The 25,321-nt window shown below is 34.9% G+C and overlaps 1 protein-coding gene across 6 annotated transcripts in view; it reads right to left on the bottom strand.

The window, feature by feature from the left end:
• LOC123264899 (RNA-binding protein Musashi homolog Rbp6) overlaps positions 1-25,321 on the bottom strand; it is a 348,561-nt gene that overhangs the window by 93,017 nt on the left and 230,223 nt on the right. For 5 of the 6 annotated variants that reach the window (XM_044728425.1, XM_044728424.1, XM_044728423.1 and 2 more), the window contains one exon: positions 13,799-13,891. In XM_044728425.1, coding sequence (XP_044584360.1) covers positions 13,799-13,891 — 93 coding nt within the window. Of the gene's footprint in view, positions 1-13,798; positions 13,892-24,569; positions 25,134-25,321 lie in introns of those variants that run through there. The other variant, XM_044728426.1, reaches the window with a different exon arrangement.

Here is a 25,321-nt window from a genome sequence, read left to right on the forward strand (position 1 = left end):
CTAGCTGGCACCTTCAATTATTATTACATTTACAGCTTCTATTCATTGTTCTGGACAAACTTCTTGACCTATTTGAACCGCTAAATTGTTTGAGTGCTCCTACTCAAGCTATTCACTCGAAATCTGAAGGCTGGAATTCATGAAAATTCGCCTTAAGCTTCTTATGCATCGATTGTTATTAATTAAATGCTTTGCATTGTTCATTTTGATCCTTATAACAGTTTAAAGTCCGTAAATAATCGATAAGATACTTTAAAATTGATTCCTATTGATGATTATTTCATGGAAACTTGCCTTAAACTTTCAATTTTGTCTTTTCGAATGTCCTTATGGCTCTTATAACATCAAATTAGGGTAAATTGAGCGTCTCAATCATAAAAATGAACCTAAAGGTTGATTTTCATGAACCTTTATTAATGGAAATTCGTCTTAAGCTTCTTACACATCGATTGTTACTAATTTACTGCTTAAAATTGTTCATTTTGATCCCTATAATAGCTTAAAATCGGTAAATAATCGATAAGATACTTTAAAATTGATTTCTATTGATGATTATTTCATGGAAACTTGCCTTAAGCTTTCAATATGGTATTTTCGAATGTCCTAATGGCTCTTATAACATCAAAGTAAGGTAAATTACCCTTCGCAATCATAAAAAAGAACCTAAAGGATGATTTTTATGAACCTTTATTGATGGAAATTCGTCTTAAGCTTCTTACACATCGATTGTTACTAATTTACTGCTTGAAATTGTTCATATTGATCCCTATAATAGCTTAAAATCCATAAATAATCGATAAGATACTTTAAAATTAATTTCTATTGATGATTATTTCATGGAAACTTGCCTTAAGCTTTCAATTTTGTCTTTTTGAATGTGATAATGGCTCTTATAACATCAAATCAAGGTAAATTGAGCTTTTCAATAATAAATATGAGCTTAAAGGTTGATTTTTATGAGCATCTATTGATGAAAATTAGCTTTAAGCTTCTTATGCATCGATTGTTACTAATTTACTGCTTGGAATTGTTCATTTTGATCCCTATAATAGCTAAAAGTCCGTAAATAATCGATAAAATACTTTAAAGTTGATTCCTATTGATGATTATTTCATGAAAACTTGCCTTAAGCTTTCAATTATGCTGTTTTGAGTGTCCTAGTGACTTTTATAACATCAAAGTAAGGTAAATTGAGCTTCTTTATCATAAAAATGAGCTCAAAGGTTGATTTTCATGAGCCTTTATTGATGAAAACTTGCCTTAAGCTTCATATACTGTCAGTTTAAGTGTTTAAAAGACTTTAAAGCCATACAAACTATCAAAATTATGTCGTTTGGGTTTCAAATCACTAAAGGAAGGCTTAAGGTTGATTTCTATGAGGATAAATTAATCAAAACCTGCCTTAAGGCTTAAATAAAGGACTTTGAGGTATGTTAAATATTTATAGAGCGATTTAATTAGTTAATTATCGTTATAGGGCTACCTAAAGGCCAATTTCTATTTAGCGCCTTAAAAAATATTAAGCCTAGATAAATTTCTAATTCCATCCAGATCAAGAGCCGGGTTTGTAGCTTTAAAAAATGCAAATAGCTGAAAAGGTCTTTATTAGAGACAATTTGAACCCGTTGGTACGTGACCGATGTAACAAGCGAGTTCTCGCCCGTGTAACCTCTTTAAAAGTATTTTTAATTGGAACCCGTAACAGTACAATGGAAAACAGGAGAGTTAAAGTGCGTTGGAATTTCCACCAAGAGAATGTGTAATGAACATTTCAAATGAATCACCGTTTAAATAATTTAATTCACCAACATCTGATTTTCTCGATTAAAAATACCATTGAATAAATTTTGAATAAAATATTCACAGCAATACCATCAAACAGATTGACAGATTGCCTGAATTTTAAATCCGATCGTGCAATTAACTTTGTGGTTAATTATTAAAACTTAATAACTCTGGTTTATTGTCTAGATAGGAATTTTCGATTTACCGTCAGTCATCGATTAATCACTCGACTATATCCGTAACTGTAACGGCAACTTTTGACCGAAAAGTCAAAAGTGTCAAAGGAAGACCCAAGATCTAATAGTTGGTAATAAATAGTCGTGAGTGTTGGATAAAAAGTTACTACCCAAGAAGTTGTAAGCCAGAATAGCGGCTGCCGGTTGAAGTCCCTCAGGAATGGCCGAACAAACTTTTCTGCAGCGTAACTTGAAACTATCCAGTCGTAGATCACCTGGGAAGATTCTAGAGTTTGATTTTACCAGCCGAGGATGCCAGAGAGAACCTATACATCAACTAGCACAAGTTTGATTACTCCGGGCGTTGTCAATCACCAGGTGACTGCTCATCAATCGTTGTTTAAACGGACTCACGATTTCTAACTCTGTTCTTGGTGATAATCTTGCTTCGGACTAAATAGCTCAGCCAGAGCACTAGCTGCACAATAAATCCTGGAGGGAGTGGTTGAAGCTAGCACTTTTTCCAGCGTGTGCCGTAATCGCTTAGTTACGGAGATAAATATGATGTCAGCGGCAGGAGCTACCAGCGTTAGGAAAATGTATATCCCTCGAGTAGCTGGCATCTCATGGGAGCTTTAACATACACATCATAAGGGCGAATTCATCCAAATATAAAATAACCTGTTTAAGTTTTCCGGAGCATTATAAATCACCCAAACAGATGACGGATTTTGCTTCAGTAGTTAATTTTTCAAAGACATGATTGTTATCACCACAAAAAAATTTTGATAAATTAAAAGCTACGAAAATTAATAGTTTTATTCAAAAAGTGTCTTAAGATTGATTTTCTAGTTCTCAAAATTTTTCTTACGCTTTTCTAAGCATCAAATCATGTGAATTTAGCTTCTAAGCCTTAAAAACAAGCCTTAGAGTTGATTTTTATGAACATTTTTTATGAAAACTTGCCTTAAGCTCAAAATTTTATCATTTTAAATGTTTCAATGACTTAAATAACATAGAAGCAGTCATAATTTTTCTAATTTAGCTTTTAGATCATGAAAAGAAGCCTTAAGGTTTGATTTTATTGATGAAAACTTGCCTTAAGGCTTAAATTTTGTTATTTAGATGACTTATGCAGCATAAAAACTACTAAAGTAATGTAAATTTAGCTTAAAAAGCATAAAAAGAAACTTAAAGTTTTATTTTCATAAAGATTTTTTATGGAAACTTGCCTTAAGCCTCAAAATTCATCATTTTTGAAGTTTTTAAAACTGTAGTTCCATAAAAACTACTTAAGTAATAAAAATTTAGCTTCAAAATCATAAAAAAAGCTCTGAGATCAAATTCCATGATAATTTGTTGATGAAAACTTGCCTTAAGCTTCGAAATTTGACACTTTTGGCGCGATTAAAGACTTTAGTCACTTGAAAACTATTAAAGTAATATAAATTAAGCTTCAAAATCATAAAAAAAACCTCAAGATTGATTTTCATGAACTTTTTTCATGAAAAGTTGTCTTAAGCTTCAAAATTTGTCATTTTTGGCATTGTTATGACTTTTAATTACATAAAAACGACTAAAATAATGATAGTTTTAGCTTCTGATCCAAAAAAACAGCCTTAAGAATTAATTCCAATTTTCTATTACAAAAACTCGTTTAAATAATTAAAATTCCGTAACTTTATCCACAAGAAAGACTCCCAGGAGCCTATTGATCACCAATTTCTAATAGAATTTATCTTTATCGATAGAAAAGGTTGGTTTTATCTCGGTAGGACACGCGGGCTCATCTTCAGTTCCGAGATCTTGGCTCATCGCCCCACCCCATAAGCTCGGGAACTCATAACAGCTTTGCATCCTGCAGGTAATTGAAAACGTTATCTCGCGACCGGCGCTCGGTACCTTTCATAGCGGCGGCATCTAGGCGTAATTAACACCCGCGTCTACTTCCACCAAGTCTGGATGAAACTCCGGAGATTTTATTTGCTTTCGTGCTCCTCCACATTGATCAGATGGACAACTGCGACAGTGAATAAACCTACCAGCGTTCATTAGCTCCTTGGAAAAGATAATAGCCAGAGCTGTTCCTTCTGTTTGCCTGGTCAGAGTTTGGGTAACTTCAACTGCCAGGGGTTGATTGTATGCGCTCGGATTACTCTAAGGCAACAGCAAACTGTCCCAGTCAAAGCCACCCGAGTTTTCATTGATGTCCAAGGAGCAACTCAGACGTGTACCCACGTACTCGGAAGTTTCCTCAGTTTCTAGTCCCTGTTCATTAATCTCTTATTCCCAACAACAATCACTTGTTTAATGTTTGGACAATCACTGTCCTCGAGTTAAATCAACTCCAGATTGTCGATGTCTTATAATTGTTGGTAGATAAGACCAAGGTTGCTTCTTGCATCCATTATCGGAGTCTCGAATAATTTTTAATTGATAAGAGACATTAAAGAGGGCGTACAAGAACCGAGAAGCTGCTCGCTGAAGTGTTGAACGCCCATCATTAGTCACTGTCCAACACAGCTAAAATCGATAGCCTTTTTTCGGGATTCTCGCTCCAGCTAATTCTTTACTGGTTATCATAAAATCAATTACCTGATTAAAATTTTAATTGCGTTATTTCGATTTTCCAAGGTGTGGTCGGTGATTCTCCGGGGGAATCAACATCGATACCGTCGAAATGAGTTACCAATTCCCCAGACGGAAAATACCTGATGGCAAATCCAACAACTTGCATACCTCCGATTAAACGCCAGAAAAAGCAGTTAGCAAATTCCTCGCCTTTGTCACTCGGGTAGTCTTTCCTGGAAGGGGGTGACTTTATTGTCTCATTAAAAGTGACGCTGAGTGGAAAACTAGTCGACTTACGGAAGTTTTATTGCTTAAGAGAAGGAACACGCGAAACCTACTATCGCATTCGCAAGTCAAATATTCAGCTGGATCATAAAAATCCGACACTTCTAGTGGCAGGACGAGTGTCAGGTAAGCTCTTTATTTTTTAATATCATCTTTGAGGACCGTCCTTTTGTTTTATCTTGGAATTCTTGCTTCTAAAATTCAGAAGAATCATCAAAAATTACCTAAGGATTGATCATCGACATCTAGGGTCAATTGAACACCTTTAACTCGTCTATTTTCTGATTTTGCTTTGCAAGTTGGAGCAAAATTCACTAGAGCTACGCAAACGATGCAAATGAAAGTCAGTTGATAGAAAACGAATACTGAATGAATTCCTCGAAAGTACCAAGGCTGTAGTTGCTGTAGTTGCTCCCGTGGATTATTTTCCTCGTCATCCGAGGGGTAGATGCTAAATAGTTAGTTAGCAAATTGATTATATGAATAGTAACGAGTTTTTTAAAATTAATGACAGGCACAATAATGATAAAAGAGAAAAAGAGACTCGGAAGAGGTTTTCTAATTGCGGAACTACCAGGAATAAAATATTCATGGATTTGCTAACGTCACTATGATACACGTCTGACAGTTTTATTCTCAGTGTTAAGTTTCAGGCATCTGCCCTAGTTTTAACTCCGACCTTTAATCTTTAAACTAAAACTCCTCCTTCCTGACATTAAATGTTTAAACAGTTGAATCCGTGATGCATTATCAAACTTTCTGCCTATTGGGAAAGGGGAGGTGTGATGAATCTAGCACCTAAAAAGAGAGCTATCGTTAATTTAAGACCGATGAAGGTCGAAGGCCGGAAGGGCAAGAAGTAAGTGTGAGTGTAAAGTTACTCAGGCGAAAGATTCCGCGTGAATTTCCCTCGGGCAGGAAAAAAGACTGGAAAAGTTGGTGCGTCCTTGCGTACGTTTTCGCCTTTCCGGAAATATTTCATAGCGGCGCCATAGTCGCTACCAATGAAACTTTCTCTGGTGTTTCTCTTTCTATTCCATTTCTGTTTTGATCCCCCGGTCGCCGACACGTCGGCCATCTTGCTTCCGGTCCCGGGCGTACCGGAAGCGGCCGGATGTGCTGCGACAAAGCGACGCTGCGGAAAAATCACGAGACCATGAACCGTGGATAAACAGAGAAGAAATGGCCGCTCCCGCTACTGGAAATCGGGTATAAAATACGACACCACCTCTATACAATCTATGCGTCCATGGGTAAACACTGATCACGTGTGATAATCAAATGTTTTTTTTTGGTTTTATCTACGCCATTGTTTATAAGCCCGCGATATTTATCTTTCGCGAAATAGATAGATAGAAAAAAAATAAAATAAAAATATCTAAATGACTTTTGGTCATCATTTTCGATAGAAATTGTCAAGAGAGATTCGAAATTCAGCTTGGTTGTAACTCCAAGGGTGACAACCCTTGTGTAAAATCAACCCTTGGGGCTTCGCTTGCCCAGACTATTGGATTTTAACCTCATTCGTGACAGTAGTCAGTGTTGTAGTTTCTGTTGTAGCTGCTTCGTCCCTCACCACGGGACATTCCCAACGTTATTTCCTCATGGGAGTATCTCCAAACGAAGCCCGCTCATTTCCCGGCAAGGGGACACCAGGTTAAACGCACCCCTCTGTATTATTCTCACGCGATCCGGCTAACATTCTGATCTGAATGTTCATTCAGAAACTTAGATGGGGTATTTGGGAATTTAATAGAGATTTTTTTGGTATTTTTTCTAGAGATTTGGAACACTATTTGCAAGAAATTTGGATTTTTAGGGACAGTCCGCAAAATAAAGCATTTAAAAAGTGTTAAATATTTAACACAAAAATTTTCAACTTCAAATTTTACACTGTATATTCTTCCTGGAGATTAAAAGCACTATTTGCAAGAAATTTAGACTTTTTAGGGACAGTCCGCAAAATAAAGCATTTAAAAAGTGTTAAAAATTTAACACAAAAATTTTTAACGCAAAATTTTCTCACTGTATATTCTTCCTGGGGATTTAGAACACTATTTGCACGAAATTCGGACTTTTTAGGGACGGTCCGCAAATATAGAATTAAAAAAAGTGTTAAACATTGAACACAAAAATTTTTAACGCCAAATTTTTTATTGTGTATTCTTCCTGAAGATTTAGACAACCATTTGCAAGAAATTTTGATTTTTTAGGACATTATTATCCTAAGAGTGTAAAAACTTGAATTAATCCACAAAAGAGTAAGTAGAAAGCAGTAATGATTGAGAAAGCTTTCAAAATAACTAGCTTAAATATTTAAAATAACATCTGAAGCAGCAGTAAGTTATTTAAGTAATTTAGTCGGCGGTATTAACAAGTATGATGAGAATTACACAAATTGTATCGGAGGTTTTATATAATTTCGGGCGTTACTGAGAGAGAGAGAGAAAGGACCAACTGGAAATGGAGTCGCCCTAGTTGAATTTGTTTATGCAAATACTGGTGAGTAGCAATAAGTGGCCAAGGGTTGGATCGGCTATCTCCTGCCCCTAGGTCTCTGATGATTTCTCGACTCGGAATATATTCCTGCTGCGAAAAACATTTAGCTAAAGTTTAAGCGATAAACCCGTTCCCCTCCAGGTTGAACTTTTTTAAATTTTTCATCTGATCATCTTGAGGTTTTAATAAATCTCGAGGATGATTAAGTGCGCTTGAACAAAAAGTTTTATGATTTTCTTGGACACGGGGGCTCGGAGACGCTTCTGCTTTCGCTTTTACTAGTGGTGGGTTTTGTAGCGAAGGGAGCGAGGAGCTCGACCCCAGGGAATATTTCACTGTAGGAAATGTCGTCTAGATTACGAGTTTATCTAAATGGGCGCCAGAAAACCGAGTTTCGCAGGAGTAGTGTTATATAGTTTATGGACAATGACGCGGTCCTCGTTGACTCTAGATTTGCGAATGCAACTTTACCGTAGTTATGCTTTCCTGACACGTGGATTTTTACCAACTGAGATTACCGGAGAATTTTAACTTTTTAGTTTTTGGTACTGTTGCATTTATAAAGTTTCTTTTTTATGTGAAACTTTTAACATCAATTATAGCTCAACAGTTAGAGATAAAAAAATGATGGGAATACTTTCGATAGAAAATTTTATTTCCTATAAAAAAAGGGTTCTTAATATTTTTTCGTACTTCCAATATTTAGCCCAGAAATGAGAATTTTTAATTCTTCATTTTACGGACCGTCCTTAAAAAGTTTTAAAAAGTGATTTAAAATTTTTAAATTATTATTTTGGCTAAATGATAAGATATATAAAAAAAATGGTAAGGCTACTTTTGTATCTTCAATATTTAACCCAGAAACTGCAATTTTAATTTCTTCATTTTGGGGACCGTCCCTAAAAAGTCCAAAAATTGATTGAGTTTCAAACTTCAACTAAGCCTAAATGATTACAGATATCCAAAAAATGATAAGGACATCTTTGATAGAGAATTGAATTCTATAAAAAAGGTATTTTGTAGTTTTTTTTTTTTAATTTTAATATTAAAGTTAAAAATTACTATTTAATTTTTTTTAAATCATTAGTGGTTTAACAAAATTACTGTGTAATAATTATCAAGTGAATAAGTCCGGTAAAAATGTAAATTAAACAATAAAAAGCAGTGATTCAAGTCCAGGACCATAAAATCCTTTAATTCAGGAATTATTTTAAAAAGTCCCGACACGTAGCAGCTTTTGTCTTGTGGCAAGAGTCATTAGTGTCTCCGGTAATGAGGACACTAATCACTAACAGACTCGACGTTAAATCTCGAGAGTAAAATTTAAAAAGTCAGATTGTTTTTTTATTATTTTTAAAAATCATACAGAAAAATAATGTTTGTAAAAGCGAAACCGGTGTTTCGCGGCTGAGGCTGGTAGTCGAGATGACAAAGGATCGGGCGAAAAATAGTAAAACCCAGTGGATAATATGGAACGAGATGACGCCGCAAAAAATTTTAAATCCACATTGAATCCATGAATGTTTATCCAGCAAATATTTGCCGCTCGAGCACACTCCACTGGAGGAGAGGGGGGAACGAGTGAGACAGGGGTGAGGGGTGAGAGCGTTTTAAGCCCATAACGCTATTATTATTTTTATAATACTGCCGAGTAATACAATCCGGCATTGTAGTAACGCGTCTTTCAATTTGTCTCGTATATTTTTGACATAAAACGTAATAATTAAATTTATTTGTTCACTACCCAGGTAGGCACAAAAACAAGAGGGAAAAGTATTAGATAGAAAATTCAAATCGATATATTAATTCAAAGCTAATTTTACATTCATACTTCCGCTGAATGATTTTAATCCTATTAAACTTTCACGATCTGCTTTACTAACGGACTTTTCAACCTATATATTCGAATAAATACTCTCTTTAATATTTTAATTCCTATCGATAACTATAAATATTACATTTATCCTACTTACAGAATTATATTTTTATGATACTTTAAATAGATCTGCGTTTTGTGATTTTTTGGAGGCAAAATAGGGATATTGTTTTATTTTCAATATTGTTATTGGACTTTTTAACCAAAATAATTTTTAATTAACTAAAATTGTAATTTTTTGTATTAAATATTGGATATGAAAAAATAATAAGAAATCTTTTTTGTAGGAAATTTAATTCTCTATCGAATGTATTTGATTAGTTTTTTTATATCTCTTATAGTTTATGCGTAATTAAAGTTTGAAATTCTGACATCAAGTGTTAGATTTTTTAGGGACAGTCCGCAAAATTAAGAAATTAAAATTGCAATTTCTGGGTTAAATATTGAAGATACAAAACTATCCTCATCATTTTTTTACATATCTTATCATTTATCCAAACTAATAATTTAAAATCACTTATTTAATTTTTTTAGGGACGGTCCTTAAAATGAAGAAATAAAAACTGCAATTTCTGGGTTAAATATTGAAGATTCTTATTAATTTTTTGATGTCTCTTATCATTTAGCCATGATAATAATTTAAAATCACTTTTTACGAAATAAACTTTTTTAAGGACGGTCCTCAAAATGAATAAATAAAAATTGTAAATTTTGAATTAAATATTGAAGATACGAAAAAATCATAGGATACTTTTTTTGTAGGAAATTTAATTTTCTTTTGAAAGTATTCTTATTATTTTTCAATATCTCTCACTCTGAAGCTATAATCTTCACATTTATAAAAAAAAGTTGATAAAAATAATTAGCTCGATATAACAAAGTAATCTAGTGTCCATTAAAACAAAATTTGAGGAATAATGCCTCGAAAATGTTAACTGTAAGCCGAATGCAGTAGCAATGATTGCTCGAGGATTATACAAACGAGGAAACGGCGAAGTAGGAGCATAAGTAGGGGTAAATTAATAAATTGCCGAGAATCCTCGTCGACTTTGTTTGGAATAAAGACCGGCCATAAATAACGGAGTAAAAGCACCCCAGAACTAAACCGGGAGCAGGAGTGGTAGTAAGGGTGGACTATCTCACCCTCTGGATCCCCTCGGTCCCCTTGATTCTCTCCCGGCAATGATCATTTCGATTTACGAACGGGCGTTCATCACTGCTATAACTACACCATCAGCATCACTCCGGCGTTTACCGAGCTCCCATCCCAGTCGACAGGGAAACTGGCTTTTTTATCGCCCGACTATCAATAATCAATCCCGAACTACTCCGACTGAATAATCCGAGGACTTTATTCTTTGTCAAACTATTTTTATTTATTTATTTACTGATTTCCCCGTTAAATCCGGCTTGCTATTCTCTACGCCGCTCCAAGAAATATAACTACACTTATAACAAGATATAATGTCTACCTCTACTTTACTGCAGAGAAGGAGCTCCGAGGTTACAAATGGCATGTATTTGCGACGACATTGTTTTAAATTGCCGTCACTTTTACGAAACTTTATAGTTTATCATATTTCTCCTTACTTTTAATGTTTTACACGTAAATTCTACTGCTGTTATTTATTATACGATATATATTATTAACAATAATGCTTTTTCTGATTTTACTTGTATTTTTACACTAACTAAATCTTAACTCAAAAAATTAAGACGCGTCAATTTTATAAATTTGAATCACAATAAAAAACTAAATTTGCACTAAAGATTTTAACAAAGTCATTGTAATTAATAAAAGCTAACTTTAATGAAAGTTAATAACTGCAAAGTAACTTAAAAATAGTAACTATTAAGCCTTAAATATACCATAAAGTATTCTCGGCTTCTATAAAATACTTCTCAACATCTCAAATGTACAGTCTTCACCCTTTTACGTTTTATTTAAAAGATCAAACACTGGAGAAAATCGCCAGCTTCCGGGTCGCATTAATTCTTAATTTCTTAATTTCGTAGCCGGGTACCTTAAGTACCGGCACTTGGACCCCGCGGCGAGAGAGGGAGAGAGATTCGCCATTCACCCGAGTTTTCTTGATCCTCATACTTAGACCTGTTCCCCCTCCCCCACTCCTAAACCCAGACTCGGCCCCTATCACCGAGATGAAAGGTATAATTAAGCTCTTGAAGTACTGGGTGACCACCCCTCGACCTGGTTCCCCGCTGAATTTTTTCCCTCTGAATAATTAATACCGATAATAAAACAGTGAATAAACAAAGTGGTTAATCGATTGGCAGTTGCGCTGCTTATTGTGTCACTCGGGTATTTAATACAATGGCAAGTAATTTAATCTCGATTTCATGTCCGTATTCAAGAACACTCGAGATATGAATCAATGGCAAACGTTGCAGCATCTACATCAACCCCATCTACATCCATGCGCCTCAACATTTATCAATTGTCTTTGTTCTATATCTATTGTGTGGATGTAGATATGCAAGATATAGCTCACCTGAGCGCGTTTTTCCCGACCAAATAAATTAATCCCACACAATACGCGTCTCTGTTATCTTCATTCGCGCGTATTTATATCCAACGTAGGCGTTTATATACCGTATATGTGCTGCTCAACGGGAGATCTATTGATGTTGGGGTGGAAAGTCGGCGATAGATTGTATCTTTCGATGTGGGTCATCCTTCAGCTAGGCCTAGGAAGTTCAAGTTACTTTAACTAATTATTACTCTAAGATGCTCAGAGAGTATCTTTTTGTGCCTAAACGGTTGGAGATATCAAAAAAAATGATAACACTTTCGAAAAAGAATCAAATTTCCTACAAAAAAGTCCTTTGTGAATTTTTTGTACCTTCAATAGTTAACTCAGAATTTATAATTTTCATTTTCATTTTAAGGACCGTCCCTGAAAAATTTTCGGAAAGTGGTTTTACATTTTTAAATTATTATGTCGGCTAAATAATAAAAGATATCGAAAAATTGATAGATACTTTTGTATCTTCAATTTTTAACCCAGAAATTGCAATTTTAATTTCTTCATTTTAAGGACCGTTCCAAAAAAGTCTAAATAAGTGACTTTAAAATATTATTTTGGCTAAATGATAAGAGATATAAAAAAATGATAAGGATACTTTTGTATCTTCAATATTTAACCCAGAAATTGCAATTTTAATTCTTTGATTTTGAGGACCGGCCCTAAAAAGTTTAAATAAGTGATTTTAAATTATTATTTTAGCTTAATGATAAGAGATATCAAAAAACTGATAAAGATACTTTTGTATCTTCAATTTTTAACCCAGAAATTGCAATTTTAATTCTTTGATTTTAAGGACCGTCTCTAAAAAGTTTCAAAAAGGGATTTTAATACTTTAATTATTATTATTATGGCTAAATAATAAGAGGTATCAAAAAAATAATGGGGATACTTTTGTATCTTTAACATTTAACCCAGAAATTGCAATTTTAACTACTTGATTTTACGGACCGTCCCTCAAAAGTTTAAATAAGTGATTTTAAATTATTATTTTCGCTAAATGATAAGAGATATCAAGAAGCGGATAAAGATACTTTTGTGTCTTCAATATTGAATCTAGAAAGTGCAATTTTGATTTCTCTGTTTTACGGACCGTTCCTAGAAAGTCCAAATTTGATGAGAATTTCAAACTTCAATCACGCCTAAACGTTACAAGATTTCTATCATGTTTCCGTATCTCTTATATTTACTCCAGAAAATAATATTAAATAAAAAATAGTCTTCATTAAAGTAAATTCTTAAAATTAATCGTACCTTTATATCAAAAACAATAATTGCAGTATCAGAGAAACCAAAGATTGACCAACTCTTAGCCTGGGTACCGTCTAAATGCAAAGTTTGAACAATCGATAACGATGCATTGGATTAGAAACTCGAAACTAGCTGAGATATTTCATCCCCGGAATATTGAATGCTGAAAGTTGCCGGTAGAGAAAGACGCCCTTGAAAGTTTATCGTAAGCCATATAGGTTGATGCATTGTGCTTTGATGCAAATAATTGGAATATCGTGAATCCCGAATTGATTAACGAGTGATATAAATCTGTGTAATTGGAATATCCCCCCCTCTCCTTATCCAGCATAGTCTATGGTCTGTTTAGCAGTCGGCGAAATATATGTGTGGCTGAAACTATTGCTTAGCAGACAATGACTTTGGGTGGGGATTGACGTTACTGATTACTGGTGCACGTGGCGAAATTACTGATTCGAATTCACCGAACGGCGAACGACGAACTGTGACGAGTGGATGCTGATGCTGATGCGAGGGGAGGCTTTAATGACTATGGTGACACTCTCAAGCGTGATCATGACGATGATAGCGAGAGCCGAAACACGAGACTCACTGATGCGTGCTCACATAAAACCACTTCTCGCGGTATAGATTTAGATATAGATATAGATGTAGATATACCCACGGATTTCGTTATATCGACGTGTCTGATTGACGATCATTATCCTCATCCACGCTTCATCCCCGTTGATTATAATATTTATTCACATTAAACATTTATAGGCTACTTGTTTGGTAATTATTATTTATCAATGTTTTTGTTAAACACTCACCGGGCCGAACTGTTCGAAGTAATTTTTGACGTCCTCCAGCGTCGTGGGCGCTGACAATCCGCCGACGAATATCTTCTTTGTCCTTGTCACCATCTGAAACAAAAACATTAATTACATTAGGTTTGTTCTGATTTAATTTTAAGACTTTTATCAGAAAACTAGTAAGAATACTTTTGTATCTTCAAAATTTAACCCAGAAGTTGCAATTTTTATTTCTTTATTTTGCGGACCGTCCTTAAAAAATTAAAATAAGTGATTTTAAAATATTATTTTAGCGAAATGATAAGAGATATAAAAAAATGATAAGGATACTTTTGTATCTTCAATATTTAACCCAGAAATTGCAATTTTTATTTCTTTATTTTGCGGACCGTCCTTAAAAAATTAAAATAAGTGATTTTAAAATATTATTTTAGCGAAATGATAAGAGATATGAAAAAATGATAAGGATACTTTTGTATCTTTAATATTTAACCTAGAAATGGCAATTTTGATTTCTTGATTTTAAGGACCATCCTTAAAAAGTTTCAAAAAGTGATTTTTTATTATTAATTCGGCTAAATGATAAGAGATATAAAAAAATGTTAAAGAAACTTTTGTTTCTTAAATATTAAACCCAAAAATTGCAATTTTAATTTATTTATTTTAAGAACCGATATCACAAAAATGATTGGAATATCTTCGATAGATAATTAAATTTTCTATGAAAAAGGTCTCTTAGAATTTTTTCGTACCTTCAATATTTAACCGAGAAATCACAATTATAATTGAATCATAATTTGATTTTGCAAAAAATTCGGCACAAAAATAGTGTTAAGTTTAGATAAAAATTTTTCTAGTCTATAAAATAGACATGGGTTTGAGAATAAATTATTATTTTGGCTCAATAATAAGAGATATCAAAAAACTGATAAAGATACGTTTGTATCTTCAATATTCAACCCAGAAATTGAAATTTTAATTGGTTCATTTCGAGGGCTGTCCCTAGAAAGTTTAAATAAGTGATTTTAAATTATTATTTTCGCTAAATGATAAGAGATATCAAGAAAATGATAGGAATATTTGCGTATCTTCGATATTTAACCCAGAATTTACAATTTTAATTTCTTAATTTTAAGGACCGTTTCTAAAAAGTGCAAAAATTGATGAGAATTTCTAACTTTAATCACGCCTAAACGTTACAAGATTTCTATCATGTTTCCGTATCTCTTATATTTACCCCAGAAAATAATATTAAATAAAAAGGGACTCTTTACGATATGTTGAATTAAAAGTGTGATTTTCGAAACTTCTGAACAAAATTCGGTTATCTAAAAATCAACTTCAGTTGATTAATAACCTAGGGTGTTAAATCGAGCGTAATTAATCCGCGTGATACGAAAAAACCTCCCCTTTAAAAATTGATAAGATAAAATATGACTTGCTTAAATAAGTATATTATTAATATATTTTTAAAAAAAATTCTCATTAACAGCAGAGAAATTTTTTATAAAAACCTGAACGCAGTGTGTATCCTTGAGGGTGAAAAGCTCCGAGTATAAAAGTCTGGGGACGCACCAACAACATTACAAGGTGTACTTGCTCGTCAGGCGTTACCCACTTCCCAATAGCGGCAGCTAGACTTAGATACCCTAAATAAACCTTTGGGATTTAAAAAAAAATAACGAAGAGAAGTTCACACAAGAGTTTTAACAGTTGAAAGCTGAAACTCGTATCAGAGAAATAAAGAGCTCGAGAATATATTTCTTAACCATTTCTCATTTTTAGGACTTTTGACCTTTTGCCCTAGTAAATATGAAAGGAAAATCTTGCTGATATTTATTAAAAATAATTACTTGTAAAACTACTACACTTTATGTGATTAAAAGGAGAATGATAATAATAAATAAAAGCTAAAGAAAATCGGAATTGTTGGATGTTTAATCCCAGTTACAGTCATTGAGGAATCAAAAGAGCCTTTTGAAAGCCCGGCAATTTTACTGATGAGTTCCGACCTACGGGAGCTCTTACAGGCTTCGTTTCAAGCTATTGATTATTTTTTAAACCAAAGGTATGATGCTAACGTTTATGAATTTAAGTTTTTAGGGACTAGCCGTAATAAGCTGGAATTAAAATTTGAATTTCTGGGTCAATTTTTGAGTTATTTATAAATAGAAATTAAGCACAGCGCCATCTGTGAGCGTTTTTTGGAATTAAATATTATGACCCGTCACGAATCTGTGCCACGCTGGTGAAAATAACACTCAGAACGATTTGATTAAACGGAATAACTCAAAAAGAATTCTTAATAGTTAAAATTTTATTATATTATTATACGAGACAATAAAAATGTGGGCGACAGAATGAAAAAATGTTATTCTTTTGTGAGTGGGATGTAAAATGCGGTGGATATTAACCTCGAATCTAAGGCGGGACCAGTTGGTGGATGGGTAAAGAATGAAATCCCTGAAATATGTGTCTTGCGACAGAGCCAGACTTGGTGTAGGGTTTTGAAAATTAAAATAGTTTCGCCGGGAATAAAAAAGCTGAAGAGGTTCGGGCTCCGGGTATGAAAAAAGACCAGTAAGAATTTTATGTGGGGAAGGAGTCGAGTCGAGTTGAGTATCATGAGCCTCTGGCGATGAAACTATAAAGCTACTGCTAGTAAGTTGTAAAATTGTAATAGCCTTCCGGTATTTACATAATGCCGAGGTATAATAAGTGGAACTCTCGCCCGAGCTTCCATTACTATTCCATGGGGTTTACCACCCACTCCTATTCCAACTGGGTTTTTCCTCAACTCAGCTCTGCTCGGGAATTATCGCAACTGGTGGACCGCAACAAGTTCGATTCGGTAGCTTTCAAGGAGTGCCAATTACAGGCATTGTCCTCCACCTTTCTACTGAAGAATCGTTACACCGGACAATGAGTCGTTAGATGTCCTTTGTCGAGTATTTAGTGACCTCTTACTTCGAGAGTCCTTGATGACTCAGTTATCAAGTGGTTTCATCCACTGTTTCGATTTTCGCTTAAGATTTCTCTGTTCCGATGAAAAACGAGCCAGAAAAGGGAGAGAGATCTGTAACAAAATTCGGCTGTGGGATTTGTTGAAAAACAAACTTTTCCAAAGTTCACCCAAAGTTTTGCTAGTCCCAAGGGTGGTGACCAGAGAAAGTTGTAACGCCTGGAAAATGGTAAAATCCTGTCGGGATATTTTGATTAATTGTTTTTCATCTCAAGTTGTACAATCGCCAAACTACCGAACCGATACTACTTCTTTTTAGGTGTTACAGTTAAGCCCAAGAGGGAAAACGTTTTTAGTTTGGAAAATCATAGGGTGTTATGTTATATATGCTTTACATCACATATGATTATGTTTGATGTTATACATTGCCTTTGATCACATTTGATATGCATGATTTTGAATAACAAATGTAGAATCATGTTTGACATCACATATGATCATGCATGACATCATAAGTAGGCTTACATCACATTTGATGCCATGTACGATTTTCAATAACATATTCAGAATCATGTTTGATATCATATATGATCATGCATGACATGATAAGTAGATTTACATCACATATGATCATGCATGACATCACGAGTAGACTTACATCACATTTGATGTCATGCATAATCTGACATGTGGACTTACATCACACATGTTTTCCAAAATGACATTATAGATGATCAAAGATGATTTTATATAAGACCAAATGTAGATTTGTGACATCACATATGATCATGCATGACATGATCCATAGATTTACATCACATTTGTTGCCTGACATGGCTTGAACATACATGACTTGAAGCACACATATGCTATCTAACATTCCATCAAATGTGATTAGACATGATTTGACATGTAACCAAATGTATAATTATGCATGATATCACACATGATGATGCATGACATCCACCAAAGTTATTTAACCAATTGTTCCCGAAATTCCATCACCCAGAAGCGATAAAACACCACGAATCCGTAAGTTCCTTAAAAAATCAATGTCGTGAGCGTGGAAGCCCTCATACACTAGCTTTGATTTATCGACCAGTAGACGTTTAAATTTTAAACCAATTGCCTCTCCTAGAAGCATGAATATACCTGCTGTAATTTACCATTAGCTAGAGATATCGCCGTCTATACTTAATGCCCACTCGATATTCCATTTAAAAGTCGTACGTTATTACAGTTACTTATTCAAGCTTCACAAAAATGTCTTGTCATAGATTGTAAACTCTAAAGCCCTTATATTGCCTTGGCACTATTATAATTTCCACCCCACTGAAAATTCAGATTGTCCTTCAATCAGTCGCCAAAAATGTATCTAACAATCTGAATGGTAATGCTCCGGGTGATTTTTGGAATCCGCAGGGGAGCCTTTTGTTAAAACAAATAAAAAGCTCGTTCGGGTAGTTTCCGGGTTGGGTGTGAGTTGCGGCCGCGATTCCATAAATAATGGGTTTTTGGGGTCCAGTCTTCTCTGTATAATGCAGACGTGTGGCTCTGCGGATTTTCTCGGGTCCTGCTTCGGAGGAAGAGGGAAGAGAGGACCGGGTGGTTGCTAGAACCTCACATGTTGCGATTTAAAGGGGTGGACTGGTCAGTGCGATAGCAAGCTCACCAGCCTGGACTCTCGCTCTGATAAACCCTTTCCCGTTGGCATCCAGCTTTCTCTCTCTTTCTAGTTCATAGCGTAAGCCCCAGTATTCCTCTCAGAGTATTCTGGGGCTATTTATCACCCGACAACTTAACTTGTAAAGTGTCCTGGGGGGAAATCGGCTTAGATTTATTTTTTAATTACGAATTGTGGTTTACAGGAGGAGCTTTGATCATCCAGGTTGTATTTTGTTGATGATTTGGATTTATTTTTGACGTATCTTCAATATTTAACCCAAAAATCACAATTTTAATTTTGATTTAAAATTGTTTCTGAAAAAATAGAGCATTAAACTATTGGATGATTCAATTTAGGAGAAAATTAAAGAAGACATTTTTTATAAAAAATTAAGTCTTCTATTAAAAGTATTCTTATTATTTTTTTAATATTTCTCATTATTTAGACGAAACAATTTTTTTTTCTGAATCACTTATTTGAGGACCAATTAAAAATTTTGTAAAATTCCAATTTGTGGATGAAATATCTAAAATATGGAAAAATGACAAGACCTTTTTAGTAGAAAATTTAGTTCTCTATCAAAAATATCCCTATAATTTTTTTGGTATCTCTTATCGTTTAGGCGTAATTAAAGTTTAAAGTCTGTCATCAAATCTCGGACTTTTTAAGGATTGTCCTTAAAATAAAGAAATTAAAATTGCAAATTCTGAGTTTAATATTTAAGATACAAAAGTTTCCTTATCATTTTTTATATCTCTTATCATTCAGCCATAATAATAAATGAAAATCACTTTTTTAAACTTTTTAGGGGCTATCCTTAAAATGAAGAAATAAAAATTGCAATTTCTGGGTCGAATATTGAAGATACAAAAGTATCCTTATCATTTTTTGATATTTCTTTTCATGTAGCCAAAATAATGATTTATAAATTTTAAATCACTTTAAACTTTTTAGGGACGGTCCTTAAAATAAATTTAAATTGCAAATTCTGAGTTAAATATTTAAGATACAAAAGTATTCTTATCATTTTTTTGATATCTTTTATCATTTAGCCAAAATATTAATTTAAAATCACTTATTTAAACTTTTTAAGAACGGTCCTTAAAATAATGATATAAAAATTGTCATTTCAGGGTTAAATATTAAAGATATAAAAGTATCCTTATCATTTTTTATATCTCTTCAATTAGCCAAAATAATTATTTAAAAATTTTTTAAACTTTTTAGGGACGGTCCTCAAAGTGAAGAAATTAAAATTCTAATTTCTGGGTTAAATATTGAAGTTACAAAAAAATTATAAGAAACCTTTTTTGTATAAAATTAAACTATCTATAAAAAATATTCCAATTATTTTTTCAATATTTCCATTATTATAAGAGTTATTTAACAATTAAGTCCACCAATATCTCCAATATGATTTCTAAATTCAAATAGTCAGTAATTGTCGAAACAGCAAATAAAAAGCAAATAAAAATAATGTCCTGTTGTTTAATTAGTCTCGTTAGAGGTTAATAAAACGAGTGTGTGTGCTGTCGAGATCACAGGTATTATGTTCCAGCGGCAGATGGATGCGTTGAATGCAACGCGAGAAGATTTGGGGTGAAGTGAGTGGCTGGTAGTGGAATACCGGTTTTGCCATCCACGGTGAATGTATTCTATTGTCTTGATTCAGCTCTCGAGGGGCTTTAGCATCAACTTTTATGTTTTTACAATCGCGAATTAGCTATTATTAATTATTCTAGCAAGTAATACGATCTCATTCGTTCGAATGAATGACAGAATTCAGAAAATCAAAACTTTTGTATAAACTCGCGGATAGAGAAATAAAAGGGTGGATGCATTAATTAACTCCGAAGTGATTCCGTGGCCGAGAATTACGCAACAACAAGTTCCATTCCCTCGTGGAAGAAGTAGTAACCCTTCTTGGATTTCTCAACAAGTCTGGATGTCACGAGATTGAGAGGCTCCCTTCTGAGGCAGTGTCACCAAGCAAACACCTGCGTCGAGCGAGGAGCTGCGCTTGGGGCGGTTTCTGATTTCCAACCCTACAACCCTACAGCGAGGGTAATCTTTGTTGACGTCGGGTGCGACTGTTGCGTCTGAGTGACATTCACTCGACTTTTGTTGTATTTTATATTTATATTTATATTTTTCTGCCTCTCGGTGGTGGAAGATATATATTTTTTATATAAATATTTTCACCGCTCCCGCGAATTTATATTTTTTTTGTTCCTCTGTAGTAAATTTTTTAATCTCAAATGTCGCTGTAAAATGATTGTTTTAAACCTACGGATTATGAATGCCGGCGAGGGGAGCCCTGCTAGTTGAAAGTCGAGGTTTTTTAAGTAATTAAAGTGACACCGATGTTTCAAATTAAAAACTTCTCTATATGCATTTTTAATCCTCACTTTTGCATCGTGGATAAATTTTTGTCCCGTCATAATAATTCTTTTTTTATCCACTAAAAATTCATTTTAGAGATTACTTCTTTTTTTTTTCTTTTTTTTTTGAATATTACAGTCAAGCATTAAGAGTAAAATCGCTTTCTAGTGTAGAAAATCATCTGTTGTCTGCTTGACGTCATGTGTAGACCTACTTTACATAAGTAGAATCATGTATAACATCAAATATGATCATTTTATACGTCAAGTTCATGAATTCTGATCATATGTCGAATCATGTTTGACATCATATGTAAATTTACATCACATATGACATCATATATAAATTTACATCACATGTGATCATACATAACTTCATCAAAAAATTTACATCATATGACATGTTCAAATTTACATCAAACATGACATCATAACAAAATTTACATCAAACATGAAATCATTTTTAAATTTACATTACATGTGATCATAAATGACATCATAACGAAATTTACATCATGTTTAAATTTACATCAAACATGAAATCATGTTTAAATTTACATCGTATGTCATCATGTTTGAATTTACATCAAACATTACATGTTCAAATTTACATCATAACAAAATTTACATTATATGATATCATGTTTAAATTTCCATCACATATGACATCATATGTAAATTTATATCACATGTGATCATACATGACATCACAACGAAATTTACATCATATTTAAATTTACATCACACATGATCATGTATGACATCATAGGTAAATTTCCATCACATATGATCATGTGTAATTCTCTATAAAAATAATAAATCGATCACAATCTGATTAATAATTCCACAGTGATTTACAAATTTTTGTATTCTCTTTATAATGAAATCAGCTTTCCGTGAATTTTTAATTCCCCGAAATGAATCCACTAAAAAGCGCCCAGTAGAATTAATCATGCACTTTGGTTCGGTTTACACCGAGGTAAATTTCGTGAGAATAAAGTACTGAATAGGCTTTACACTGAATTCGAGGGCGATAGGTTTATGTTTAAACCGAAGGGTGGGAATAATGCCCGAGTATATCGAGGAGCGAATGCCTGCCGCTGATAAAAATCCACAACTGTCGTTGATATATTATGAATGCTTATTCAGATATCGCTTGGAAAATCACAACCAATGATCGTAATTACCGTTGCCTAGTTATAAATACCCAACCAACCCGATACTCCAACAAGTAAATCTATAGCTGACATAGATATCATGGAGGTTGGTGACTCTCAGGCGCTAATGAAGGTCGATTAGCATCGATTCTTCTCACCAGTCCAAATCAACAGGTAAGTAAACTAATTCTTGGATGATATAATCAGGTCGCCTAGAAGTTTTCCTTTTAAATTAACGAGCAGGTGTCGCTTCTCAACATTTCCTTCTCTAACTGGCGACTATTTGCTAAATAGTTAAATATTGCAGCATTGTTTCGCCGATCTCAAAGATTTTTCAAGCCGAGTGCATTAAAACTTTCGGAAGAATCCGAGGGAAGGGGCCAGAGCTAGCTAGCTCGCTTACCCGAAAGGAGTTAACCTACTTCCACATTTCGGTCGTTTGTCACCCGTGGGGACGAGGGGTGTCAGTCGCGTGTATTGCCCACCCTCGGTCCGAGACAACCGACGGATTTAAAAGCGTTTCAATGTAAACAGGATTGGAATCGAACCGTAAGGGCTGATTCTAATTCCTGGATGCCCTAACCAGACTTTTCCCGATCCCAGAATTACGTAAACTTGATTTTCCATTGAACGGATGAGCAGAGTCTGTCACCCGCGACTTTTTCTCCCATTTCATCGATCCTTTTTCGGTGTAACTTTGCCCGATAAGTTCTCGCCTCCTTATCAAGAGGGTTTTTAACAGCGACTCGCACTTTATTCTGGCTTGATTACTCCAATCGAGGATTCCGCGGTCTACCACGCTAGCCTCGTCCTTTTTTTTTCTCCACTCTCCTACCTGATCCTCGAGTGCATTCCGGGCTGGCTTTTACTCATCGCTCGGCTCTACATTCTGTGGTTTATTACTTGGTCCATTATCTCCAGGCTGGCCAGCAATTCCTACCCAAAAATCCAGCTGACTCAGATTTATTTGCATACACCATAAATCTGATACCTCTCGCTATTGATTTTAGCGGATGGACGGACTAGTGTTACTATCACTATTCATGTCATTCTCATCAATATTTATGCTAATCAATGGACGTTACTTTGCATTCAGCTATAGCTAGTACTAATATCGAAAATTGGACGAAAAGAGATCCATTGTAAGTGATGTTTTTGGTGTTTGAAAGGCTTCTAGGTGCTTTTGATGGATTGATTGACTGACTCTTAACAATCTTTAGGGATAAATATGTGGTCCCAGCATCCGACCCAGTTTCAAACCAGAGGATTCTGCCCCGAATACCGTGGTTGTAACAGACCACGACCTAGATATCGAATATCGGCACGTGCAATTGTTAGCTAGGGAACTAGTGATGAATGGAGGCATAAAAGTTATCTAGACGATGATATTTAGCAGAGAATAAGGAGGGTCGGTCGGACAGACAAATGCCGGAAACAATAGCTTCTAAGGCGTTCGGGTTCTCTTCAAGATAACAGAGAAGAGAGCAATACTTGCCCAGTTTTCATAACTTAAGAACTATTGGGAAAAAAAGAAACCAGTGAGCTAGTGATAATAACGGAAAATAAACCCCGAGGAATAGGAAAGGAATAGGAATAAGAGGGAGAGGGCCAAGAGAAATAATGACAATCGAGGGACGTGGAAAATATAAAGACGGGGTAGAAAAACCCTCGTCACGATGGTTAACGAGCGATCCACTCTTTTCTCCTTTAGGTTTTTTTTTTCGAGCCCACTCACGGGGCGTAGACGCGCAACGACGTCGCGAGATGAAATGAGTCTCGGCTTAACGAGACGGCGACAACAAAGCCAGAGGGTCTTTTGTCAAAACTCACCGTCAGAATACACCTTTTTATTTTTTTTTTTTCTTTATTTACTTTTGGGTTTTTAAATCCTATAAAACAGTAATCCAGATAAGGGTGAACCTGCCGTATTCATAACGCGATTAGCGCCTATAATCATCTGATTTTCTGAATTTACTCGGGTCTGTAGTAAATTTTGTGGTTCGTCACTGACAGACATTACTTGATCCGTAAAAATCAGAAAATCATACAATTCTCACAACAATTACGATAAATACTATTTTTTTTTACCAATTTTACTAATCCTACAAGTATTGGATCAATTCTTTGGCATTTAAGCCGACAATTGAGAATTTTCTGATCAGAAAAAGTCAAAATTTTCCCTCCAGACATCTAATAAATGTTATTTTCAAGTTTTAAGCCGCAAAAATACAAGAATTTCCAAGATTTCTGGGTCAAATCACTCCTAAGGTGTTGACCCACGGATTAGCACCTGGTCTATCACCGTTAAGCATGATATCACCAGCAGTCTTGGAAATTCTTGTACTTTACACTATTTACAAACAGCCTATCTTCGGAAAGCTTGAAATTTTCGACTTTTTCCCGATCAAATCTCTCCCAAAAGTCATAAAGACACTTTCTCGTAAAATTGAGTACAAACCATGTATTTATAAAATTCTAGCACCTTTCTCGACTCAAATCAGCCTGGAAAGCAAGTAATAAACAAACTGGATTGATATTCCAGCTGATAAGACTCGAGGAAGCTCCAGCACATGGTAAATATACTTTAATAACACGTCACGAATAAAACACAGCACACGCGTACCTTTTCAGAGGTGATAAGCGGCGTGATGTACGTAGTGACCGCCGTCTTGTACACTTAGCTGGTACCTTGGGTCAAGTAGGTTCCACTCGGAACAACGGGTCTGATCAGCTGACCCGTAGACTCCTAATTACACTGAACTAATCCAAGATGCTAATGATTGATTGGATATGAGGTTGTCTGACCTGAAGATAGTGATCGGTGACTTGCAGGTGAAACTTCACTGGATTACTTATTACTACACTCACTTATTACTGGATCAATGATCAATTACTGATGATTGATGACTGATAAATCCAGAAATGACCGAGGAAAACACGCGGAACTTAAATAATTGTTGCCGTTCAAGGACCACATCAACTCTGGTACGTGTTTATATGTTATATATGTATCTATAGATATATAAGTGTGTTATATAATGTATACCGTGGGTTACCGTCGCGTGAGAGAGGGTAGGAGTGAGAGAGACGGCACGCAAACGTAAAATGCCAGTGAGGCAGGTGGTTTGCTGCGTTCCGGTGGTAATGCTACACGTTGTGGCGCCGAGAACGGAATGGGGCGGCCGTGGCTGCCCGGGCAGTTGCTCTCGAGAGAGGGGAGCGTTGTAGTCTGTGAGTGGGAGGCTGTATCCACGAGAAAGGGTAGGATATGAGGAGCGTGTACCCCCCACGTCAATTTTCAAGTGGTTACGCGCAGAATCACGCTCCCCACTGGAGCTACGACGAGCTTAAGGCTTGGAACCGCTGAGAAGGGGA

This window comes from Cotesia glomerata, linkage group LG5, assembly GCF_020080835.1.
Source record: "Cotesia glomerata isolate CgM1 linkage group LG5, MPM_Cglom_v2.3, whole genome shotgun sequence".
NCBI classification, from domain to species: Eukaryota; Metazoa; Arthropoda; class Insecta; order Hymenoptera; family Braconidae; genus Cotesia; species Cotesia glomerata.